The sequence below is a fragment of the Chrysochloris asiatica genome, unplaced genomic scaffold (genome assembly GCF_000296735.1).
Source record: "Chrysochloris asiatica unplaced genomic scaffold, ChrAsi1.0 scaffold00085, whole genome shotgun sequence".
NCBI classification, from domain to species: domain Eukaryota; kingdom Metazoa; phylum Chordata; class Mammalia; order Afrosoricida; family Chrysochloridae; genus Chrysochloris; species Chrysochloris asiatica.
Window position 1 is genome coordinate 11,469,705 of NW_006408603.1, and position 11,537 is coordinate 11,481,241.

The following is an 11,537-nucleotide window of genomic DNA, read 5'->3' on the forward strand; positions in this document are numbered from 1 at the left end:
AGAAATTCAAGCCATATTCAGAAGAGGACATGCAATAAGGAATATCATTGATAATGTTAAATGGAGATGGATCTTAGCTGAAAACAGAGAAGGAGGTCAATTTTGCTTTATTGACTACAAAAGCATTCAACTATGTGGATAATGACAAACTGTTGATAACATTTTGAAGAATGGGTTTTCCAGAACACTTACTTGTGCTCACGAGGAACCTGTACATAGACCAAGAGGCAGTTGTTAGAACAGAGCTGGGAGATACTGAATGGTTTTATATCAGGAGGGTGTGCGTTGGGGTTGTATCCTTCCATCATACTTATTCAATCTGTATGCTGAGCAAATAACCTGAGAAGTTGGATTATATGAAGAAGGACATGACATCAAGATTGGAGGAAACCTCAACAATAATCTAATATGCAAATGACAGAATCTTGCTTACTGGAAGAAAAGAGGACATAAATACATGAAATTCATACTGATGAAGATGAAGGACTATAGCCTTCAGTAAGCATTACACATCAATGTAAACAAAAGGGAGACCTTCACAACTAGATGAAGTAGGTTATGCATTTTCACTTAAATAACTATTAGATTCATTCTTTGTTGAATGACTTAAGAACGAATGAATGGATTCCAGCCTGGTGGGCCCTGGATGCACATGGAAGCCGTGTCACAGTGACTGCAACTCAGACATTAAACAAGTGAGGAAGTCCTGAAATGTAAAGGCTTCTGAATTTCCCTCAGAGTTAAAGTCAAATGACAGCAAAACACTCTGTGGCTAAGTAAATAATGTTCATGACTTTTGTTTTATTTTGCACAACAACAAATCCACAGGCTATTTTCAGGTGCTGAACTTAATTTCTCAATCAATTCACAGAGGAGGACAACAACAGATTGAATGGACCATTAAAAAAAAAAAAAAAATTGAAGGAAAATAAGTGATCACCTTCCCCAGGGTCTTCTTTGAACTGGTTTGATAATAGTTATTTATGAAAAAGACTTTTAAGTGCCCTTTCTGCAGTTGGAAGGATTTCTATCCCAGTGTGGCACTGTTGGGATAACGCACTGGACCTTACAGTCTATTTGAACCACAGGTTGGTGGTTCAAACTCACCGGCTGCTTCTTGGAAACCCTATATAGAGTCACCATGAGTCAGAATCAACCCACCCACTCCTAATGACAACAACAACATTCCTACCAGGGGATGTGAAAACATTAAAACCACAAGGAATTGCCCAATTCAAGCAGACTGCCTTTTTTCAAAGGTGAAGGCTGAATACCAGAAAGATCCAGTGTTCAGCTACTTAAATGAAGTCTTTGGTCAAAAATTACCTTTTTTATATAAGAATACTGAGTGCTGTGTAAATATATATCATTTAGTGCCTCAAGTAGGTTCCGACTCATTTCCACCCTGTACAGGGTTTTCAAGGTGAGCTTGAATCACCAACCTTGTGGTTCAAACCGACTTTGCATTCCAGCACATTAACCCACAGCAGCACTCCCATAAAGATTTACAGCCTCAGAAACCTTATACAGGGTCAATATGAGTCAGAACCAACTCCACAACACATAACCACCACCACCAAATATATATTAAAAAATGAGTGAAAACTTGTGAACTTTTTGACTAGAGTTTTCTTGTATAGTAGCAGAGATAAATATGTCTGCAAAATATGTATGAGGTACTTACTCATACTAAACTTTTTATAAATGTTTAGTTGTAAAGGTAACCCTTTTATACAAAATTAATCAAGTGTGTTTACTGAAACAACAACAACAAAAGAATGAGTGCTCCACTGTCTACTTACCATTTTTTCAAATATGCAAGCACTGTGCAGTTTTAGAAGCTTGCCAAAATTCATACTTCCTTGTTTGGTTGTTTTAAGGAGCCTTGGTGGTATGGTATAGGATAGGCACTAAGTTGTTAACTACACGCTGAGCTATTCAAACCCCCCCAGCTGCTCAGATGAGACTTTCTGCTCTCATAAAGATTTGCGGATGTGGAAAACCTCTACAGGGTTGTAGTGAGCTGTGATCAACTCAACAGAAGTGGGTTTATTTAGTTGATTTTCTTATGTGTCCTAACCTCCCTCTCTTTCCTTTCACCTAAGTTTTCCCCCTTCCCATTTTCCCTCTGATCTCACCTCTTTTCTACTCTACCTGCCCTTTTCTTTTCTACTCTGTCCTCTTTTCCTACAAACATAGTGAAACTCCATGAGCACAGCAGGGATACTTCTTCAGTTCACATTAATAAAAAATAAATGTAGCTTGTAATAGTCATTGAGATACTGAGAAATAAGCTATTGTTAAATAGGAAAAATGTTTATAACTTATTTCTAAACAAAGAGAAATAATCTCATAAGAGCATTGTAATTAGATTTTCTGATTGTTGTGTTATGTTTGGAGTATAGTTTTTGTCTTTCTGGAACAAAGAAAACAATGGTATAGTTAAGTGTCATGCCATCTTTTGAAGGGGAATTTGACCATGGTCTCCAAGAACAAATTCTTAAGTTTGGGGGGTTTCTTTTCTTTTCTTTTTTGTGCTTTGATTATTTTTATCCTGTTAATTTCTTCCTTCTTCTCTCACTTACAATACCATTTTAACAATCCTTTCCTCCAAGATCTTAGCGCTTCTTTTTCCTTATTCGTTGTACTATTTCTCCCTCCTAAATTTGAAAATCTTCTAAAATTTACTGTCATGCTGTATGTTTTCCAATTCCATGTCTTATGTAAATGTCTCTTACTAGACAGATGTTCTTGTGTGTTCTGTTTGTGACACGGTGATAACCATTAAAGTCGATTTCCTAATTAACCATGATGGTGTGCCATGGAGTCAATTCCGACCTATAGCAACCCTGCATAGGGTTTCCAAGGCTGTAAATCTTCACAGGAGCAGAAAGCCTCATTTTCTCCCAAGGAATGATGGTAATTTCCAACAGCTGACCTTGCAGTTAGCCATCCGATATAACCACAACACTACCAGAGCTCCTTTAACTATGAGTCTGTACAAACTAATGTTTTATTAATTTGTATTAATTCATGGTGAAAATGGTTAACATATGTGGCTGCTAGCCAAAAAGTTGGAGGTGTAGGTCTGCCCAGAGGCATCTCAGAAGATAGGGCTAGTCATTGAAAACCCTATGAAGTGCAGTTCTACTCTGACACTTGGGGTCCCCATGAATTGGAAATGGACTCTACAACAACTGTATTTTGTATTGTTGTTGTTGTTTTTAAGTGCTGTTGAGTCAATTCCAACCCATAGCAACGCTGTATAAGGTTTCCAAGGAGGAAGTGGTGAATCGGTTCAAGCCTACTTTGCAATCCAGCGCAATAACCCACAGTGTCACACCAGGACTACGTATTTTGTATTAGTGAATATAAAATTGAATGATAGACTATGCGATGATCTCTGTATAGGACTTAAGGCTGTAAAGCTACCAAAAATGAATGTTAGATTTAAAAATCAACCTTGAATTTTCATTTATGAATATTACCTAAAAAATCATGCAAATTTTAACAATTTAAAAACCTCTCTGTTTCTGCTTTCCTTCCTGGTCTGTAGTAAGTGAACACTTAAGTGTTGTGCAACTGATAATCCAAGTAACAATACTGCATAAGCAGTGTTTATGGGATCCAATTGTTTTCAGCACTGGCATTTGTTTCTTCTTTGTTTAGGGTAGAAATTTTGCATCTGGAGAGGTTGGATTTTTTCCAAGTGATGCTGTCAAACCTTGTCCATGTGTAAGTACCAGTATTTCATTTTATGTTTTTGATGCTGTGATGGATTGTACAAAAATATGCAAAGGACAGTGGCTATGTCTTTCCTTAATATTATTAATATTTACTCGAAAGAGGAATCATATTATTTCATTGTTTAGTGTTAAGGCAATTGCTATTAAATTCCATTATATTATGATTCCATTAGCCCTAATGTTCATTTGTTTATTTTTCAAGTGTGAGGAAATATGCAAGAGGAAATTTTAACTTAATAGAATTAGCAAAATTAGGCTGAAGAAATCAACCAAAGCTACAAATTAGATGTATTGTACAAGTTGACCCCCATCTTCACCACCATTGAGATGCGAGTGTTATTATTGTTGTTAATAAATGCCATTGAGTCGGTTCAAACTCATAGCAGCCCTCTATAGGGTTTCTGAGAAGCAGCTGCTGGGTTTACACTGCTGACTTTGTGGTTTGCAGTCCAGTGCTGATCCTACAGCACCACACCAGGTCTAATGTATTCTCTAGGCACTTCGGATTACAGAGAGGTATTCCTCTTGTGTAACTAATTTAACTAGTGTGCTAAACAACCATGAAAGTCTGTAGATTCTTCAGTCAAATCTCTCAACACATTTTTCTGTGCTTTAGTATGTCATTGCTGTTTGCTTATGTTACATTATGTTATATTATGGCATAATATTCTGACAACATCTAACACATTAAGATGATACAAGGAGAATGGATATTTACTGAAATAATGTTACAATGTAAAATGTATTTTCTGGTGCTTTATGAAATTTATAAATTGGAGTTTAAGGTAACATGATTTTGTCATCATAATTTGATGTTGAGGGTGAATGTTTCTACAACTTGCTAAATTATTTCCTCCAAAGAAATGAAATTTATTAGTAATATAATGGAATTTATGTCTTGGGGTATAAGGAACTCCTTAAAACTGCCCTGCATGCTATATTCCAATCCTTTTGGATTTCTAAACTGGACATACTTTTCAATATTATAAACAAGAATGTCTTCCATTCTTTATTTCAGAATGTAGTTTAGAGGAATTATTGCTCCATTCATATAAGTTTGCTTAACTTAAAGACAAAGGACATAAAAGAACTTTTGCCACCCTCTTGATAAGATTTTTATCTCATGTTAATTAATATATTTTTTTAAAGATTGAAGTTTTTACTACTGTTCCTTAATTAAATAAATAAAAGTAATCCTTTGGATTATTATCTGTCATTTGTGTGAACAAGATTCAGCCTTCATATCCATGATGCAATGGTATGTTTATGTAGGAGGATAACAAGAGATCATACGTTCTAATCTTAAGATGTTTAGGAATTTAGGAGACTCAAATTAAGACTACTAAGACTGTCTTTTACCCAGAATTGTTTTCTGTTTATAGCTCTGGTAGAGTAGTAGTTACGAATTGGGCTGCTAACATCATGGTCAACAGTTCAAAACTACCAGCTGTTCCGCAGTAGAAAGATGAGGCGTGCTGCTCCCGTAAAGAGTTACAGCCTCGGAAACCCTGTACAGGGTCGCTGTGAGTCAGAACCGACTCCACAACACATAACAACAACAGATAGGCATAAAATGATCATTTGATGTTTGATCTTAGAACTAGCCTATACATTGTTTTTGTTGTTATGAAGTGCCATCAAGTCGATTCCGACCCATACCGACACTGTGTAGGGTTTCCAAGGAGCAGCTGGTGAGCTTGAACCATCAACCTTGCAGTTCAGATGGCTTTGCAGTCTGGCTCATTAACCCACAGGGCCACCTAATACATTTTTGTTATTGAATGAATGAACAAATGAGTGCAAAAGCAAATGAAATCCATTAGTTGTATTGCAAACACCAACTAAATCAGCTTATACTGTTAGATTGTGAGGCATTTGGTGAATGAACTAATTAGTGGCTACAAGGTGAAAGTTGTTTTGAAATTTTGAGATAATCAAGACTTAAGAGAAACACAGAATTTTAAAGCCAGTGATTAGTCTTATAGCTTAAAGTTTATAAGTAGATACTAAAAGTTTGCTCCTTAATAAAGCTCATTTATTGGTTGTAAGACAAGTTAAGTGAAGAAGAATGAATGAATGGAAAGAGACAATTGCAAGGGGGATGGTGGTGGTGGTGGTTATGTGCTCTGGAGTCGATTACAACTCGTAGTGACCCTGTATAGGGTTTCCGAGGCAGTAAATCTTTACGGGGGCAGAACGCCTCATCTTTCTCCCACAAAACAGCTGGTAGTTTCATACTAGCTGACCTTGAGGTTAGCAGCCCAACTCGTAACCACTACGCTACCAGAGTTCTTTGCAAGCGGGATTTGTCGTTGTTAAGTGCTGTTGACCTTAGCGACCCTGTATAGGGTTTCCGAGGAGTAGCTGGTGAGCTTGAACCGCTGACCTTGCAGTTCAAGCGGTTTTGCAGTCTGATGCATTAACCCACAGCCCCACACCAGTACACCTGCAAGAGGGATAGGTTGAGGTATTTTGAAAATGTTACCTCCTTTGACCTTGGGACAACTTATTGTTTATCTGGGTCCCATGAACTATGCAGTATTCCATCCTGAGTTGACAGATCCTCCTGTATCTGCTGTAGTAGCGTATTGGTTACAAATCGGGCTGCTAACCTCAGATCAGCAGTTCGAAACTACCAGCTGTTCTGCAGGAGAAAGATAAGGCTTTCTGCTCCCATAAAGATTTACAGCCTGAGAAACCCTGGATCACTATGAGTCGGAACCAACTCCACGGCACATAACAACAACAATATCTGCTGTACAGTTTCCTAAAGACTTCTGAGCTATACAGATAGGAAGATAGATTATAGTAAAACATGGGAGTATAGATGAAGTGGCTTCATTTTTGGCAATATGGTAACTGGAGACCAAGCCTGAAATTTTAGCACAGTGCAAGGGCAGGAGTCTGTAAATCTAGGAACCTTTAGTAGGTGAACTAGGGAAAAACTCATCTCACAGAAGATCATATGCCCATGTTGTTTTTTGTTCTTAGTGGAATAGAAAAGAGAGTGATCCCCCTAAGAATTTCTAACCTTAAATCTTATAACACATGAAAATGCAAATTCCCTCTAAATTTGAGCCTCTTTACACATAGTCCTCAAAGGATTTCACAGATAAAGCTCCAGGAAACAGGAGGTAACAATTTTAAATCATTAAATTCACGAGGAAACAAACCACCTTGAACAAAGGGCAGAAGAAACAGTAGAAACAAGAATTAAATCCACAGAGAGAACAGGTATCAAAATGATCAGATGCAAATAATTTGTTTATGTTTAATTTGATTGAAAAGTGTTTTTAAAAGAATTAAAATCTCACAAGAGAAAAACATCATATTCAAAATGGGACTATTTCAAAAGAAATCAGATAGATCTTCTGAAAAAAAGAATAAAATGAAACCTAATGGACATATTACAGGCCATTTTAGAGACAATTGGAAGCGAAATCTTAAGAATTTTGTCAGATAACTTCCCATAGAGATAAATAAATAGAAAATATAGCAGAGAATGGGATGAGGAAATTCAAATACTTCTTACTGAAGGAGAGGTAAAGATAATTGTAGAGAAACAATTCAACTTGGTGTGGCTTTGTAGGATAAGCAATGGACTGCTAACCGAAAGGTTGGTGGTTCAGACACACCAGTCACTCCTTACAAAGCCTATACAGAGTCACTATGAGTTGGAACCGACTCCGAAGCACTTAACAACAACAAAAACTTTGCAGACTCCATGAAATTTTGAACCTTTATATTAAGATTTCAGAAGAGTAAGTTAAACTCATGAGCTCTGGTGGCACAGTCATTAAGAGCTGAGTTGCTAACTGAAAGCTCTAAAGTTTGAACCCACCTGCTTCTCCATGGAAGAAAATGTGACAGTCTGCTTCTGTAAAAGACTTACAGCATTTAAAGCCCAATGGGATAGTTGTATGCTTTTTTTTTTTTTTTTAATGTTTTATTGTGAATTATGTGATTGTTTACATGGGAGAACATTAGTTTTACATTCATCCTATCGTATATCATTTCATTGCCATGGTTACAATCCTCTCTATTCATCATCAAGCAACCAAAGGGTATACCCTGCAAGCCTGCCCCAAGTCTTCAGCACACAGGCCCTTTCCCTCTCTGGGTCTAAAGTCCCCAGCTGCTCCATTTCTCCACATCATCATCTCTGCCTCCATCTCTGGGCATCACTGCTTCTCTGGGTAGGGTCCCACTCTCTGCTCTTCTCCCTTGATGGTCCCAGAGACCCCTGCTCCTAGACTGCAAAGTTTATCACTCCCCTCTTTGCTACAAAACGTCCACCTTTACGTTTCCAACCCTCACAATCAGTCCTGATAACAATTATTCACTATTGTATCACAGGAGACCCATCCAAATTTCATTTCATCAACCCCACCTAGGAGAGACTGGATATTACTCAGTGGAGATTCTATCTTCCTCCATGCCCTCTGGATCTAGGTTCCCTCTTGAAAGTTTGTAAGCCAGTCACGTCTTGCCTTTGTAGCGCACCACCACCACCGCCCCCCCTCCCCATGTTAGGTAGCCAATGTCCAAGTTGCCCATCCCTGTCTACTCTGTGTATGAAGTGGGTGGGAATGATCCTTGCTATAAAGATTTGTTTCCTCTTTTGAGCTACTTCATCCATAGGTGTAGGGTCAAGTTCATCAAATTGTATCGGATTACTCTTTTTTTCCTCTTCTTTCTTCTTCTAGTTGAGCTCTGACCATCCAGTCACTGAAGCCAGGATAAGTGGGTATTATCTGCAAGTGTGGGTGTTCTTGTGCATATGCCCTCTCTTCTTATCAGCTGGACGCTTCACTTTCCACTCTAGTCCTCTGTGTCAATGTCACTGACTCTGAGCCGAAGAGTCCGAGGTCTTGCTACACTGCTGGCCAACCAGGTCTCCACCCGGGTTCACAGGAGTCTATTGAGCATTGTAGGGCTTACTACACAGCTTCAATGCTATTTTTCCCTCACTTCCCCTTATTGGTGACAAACGTGGTCACCAATCAGAGCATGTATTCCCATTGAGTCTTTGTCTTGGAAGGGGGTTTGCTCTGAGAGGACCCGACCACTTGTCTTGATGTCTCTGGGGAGACAACTTGCTTGTTCTTGTAGTAATCAGTATGTCTGCCTATATTGTTTTGTATTTTTCCTGTCAGTCTTTCTTTCAAGAAGTATCTTCTGTTCTTCAAGCTGCTCCAGGCTGGTCTCCTTGTCCTTTCAAGTGGAAATTTCCCACCTCAGGAGATTCTGGATGCTGTTCAGGATTCCACCTATAGTCTTATGTAATGCAGAGGCTGCACAGGGAGCCTCCTTCACTAGACACGTTGTAACCCCATTTTAGGTATTCCAATCAGTTATAAGCAGAAGACGGACTTACAAGTTTTCTATGGTGATATTTCTGGCTATTCCTTTCTCTCCCACTCCAGTGTCTATTTTATAATGGTATGCAAGGGAAACCAAGATTCAAAAGACAGCCAAGCATCTTAACATTAATTGCCACCTTTTCCCCATTCCAACCATGTCTAAATCCTTGTATTCTAGAGCCCTGTTGTTCCAAGATTGTGCATACATCATCCTTTACCTCTGTCCCACTTAGCCTATGCAAACCTGCCTAATTGTTTTCCCATCCACTTTGTTCGTCCATTCCCCTCCCGCTTCTTGTATATTGCCGCCCTCCCCAGCACCCAAACTGTCCTGTGTCTATTCCCTACCCTGTGTTTCACCTTCCCCTCCCTCCCCTCACCACCCCACACATCCCAGCAATGAGCAAAAATCCCCCTCCCTTTAATATGTGTTCTTTATCTTAGTCATTTACAGTAGTGGTCCTATGCAGTATTTCTCCTTTTGTGACTGACTAATTTCACTCAACATAATGTCCTCAAGGTTCATCCACGTTATGCGTTGGCTTGCAGCTTCCTTGTTGTTCTTCAAGGTAGAATAATATTCCATGTGTGTGTGTACCACAGTTTATCCATTCTTCAGTTGATGGCCACTTTGGCTGTCTCCATCTTTTTGCTATTGTAAATAGTGCTGCTATGAACATTTATGCGCATATATCTACTCATGTAATGGCTCGTATTTCTTGTGGGTAAATAACAAGTAGAGGAATTGCTGGATCATAAGGTATTTCGATTTTCAATCTTCCAAGGAAGTTCCATATTATTTTCCAGAGTGGTTAGAACATTTTGCAATCCCACCAGCAATGCAGGAGTATCCCAGTCTCTCTACATCCCCACCAGCATTTACTGTCCTCTACATTTTTGATCTTTGCTGTTTTTGCTGTTATGAGATGATACCTCATTGTTGTTTTGATTTGCATCTCTCTAATGGCTAATGATCATGAGCATTTCTTCATATGTTTGTTGGCTGCCTGGATCTCCTCCTTGGTGAAATGTCCATTCATGTCCTGTGCCCATTTTTTAATTGGGTTGTCTTTTTCTTATAGAGGTGTTGTAGTTTCCTATATATTTTAGAAAAAAGTCCCTTGTCTGATGTGTCATTGCAAAAGATTTTTTCTCGTTCTGTAGGTTCCCTTTTTACTCTTCTGGTAAAGTCTTTTGATGCACATAAGTTTTTAATTTTTAGTATGTCCCACTCATCTATTTTGTCTACTTTTGTTTGTGTCATTTTCAAAATAGTTGGTAGTCTGTGTATTCCCTGAATTAGTGCCCTCACATTTGTCCCTATTTTTTCATTGATGGCCTTCATAATTCAGGGATTCACATTGAGGTCTTTAATCTATGTTGAGTTCGTTTTTGCATAAGGTGTGAGCTCTTGTTTCAATCTTTTGAATGTCACTTTCCAGTTCTGCCAGCACCATCTCTTGAAGAGACTCTCACCTCCCAATGCGATATATTTAAGTGTTCTGTCAAAAATCAGTTGGCTGTATGTAGATGGGTTAGTTTCTGGATTCTCGATTCTGTTCCATTGATCAGTGTGTCTTTCATTGCACCAGTACCAAGCTGTTTTGACTACTGTAGATGTGTAGTAAATTTTGAAGTCGGGGAGTGAGAGGATTCCAACCTTCTTCTTCTTAAGCAGTGCTTTGCATATCCTGGGTCTCTTTCCTTTCCATATAAAATTTGTAATTGTTTTTACCATTTCTTTGAAGAATGTTATTGGAATCTGGATTGGGATTGTATTATATGTGTAAATTGCTTTGGGCAGTATTTACATTTTCACAATGTTACGTCTTCCTATCCAAGAGCATGGTACAGTCTTTCATTTTTGTAGATTTCTTGTAGTAGTGTTTTGTAGTTTTATTTGTATAAGTCCTTTGTTTCTCTGGTTACATTTATTCCTAGGTATTTCATCCTTTGGGTGGCTATTGTAAATGGTATTGCTTTCCTAATGTCTTTTTCAACACTGTAGTTTTTGGTATAGAGGAATCCAACTGATTTTTGTATGTTGATCTTATATCCTGCCATTTTGCTGAATCTTCCAATGAGATCTAGTACCTTTTTTACTGAGTCTTTGGGGATATCTACATATAGGATCATATCTTCTGCAAATAGAGTTTTTTTTAACCTCTTTGCCAATTTGGATGCCTTTAATTTCCCTGTCTTGCCATATAGCTCTTGCTAAGACTTCCAGCACAATATTGAATTGGAGTGGTGACAAAGGGCATCCTTGTCTGGTTCCTGTTCGCAAAGGGAAGGCTTTCAGTTTCTTTCCATTGAGAGTAATGTAGGCTGTTGGTTTTGTATATATGCTTGTAATTATGTTGAGGAATTTCCCTTCAATTCTTATTTTGTTGAGTGTTTTTATCAGGAATGGATGTTGAATTTTGTC

At 38.3% G+C, this 11,537-nt stretch overlaps 1 protein-coding gene across 1 annotated transcript in view; it reads left to right on the forward strand.

Moving 5' to 3' along the window:
• VAV3 (vav 3 guanine nucleotide exchange factor) overlaps positions 1-11,537 on the forward strand; it is a 515,438-nt gene that overhangs the window by 451,287 nt on the left and 52,614 nt on the right. Inside the window, exon 21 of the mRNA XM_006865984.1 lies at positions 3,670-3,735. Coding sequence (XP_006866046.1) covers positions 3,670-3,735 — 66 coding nt within the window. The remainder of the gene's footprint in view (positions 1-3,669; positions 3,736-11,537) is intronic.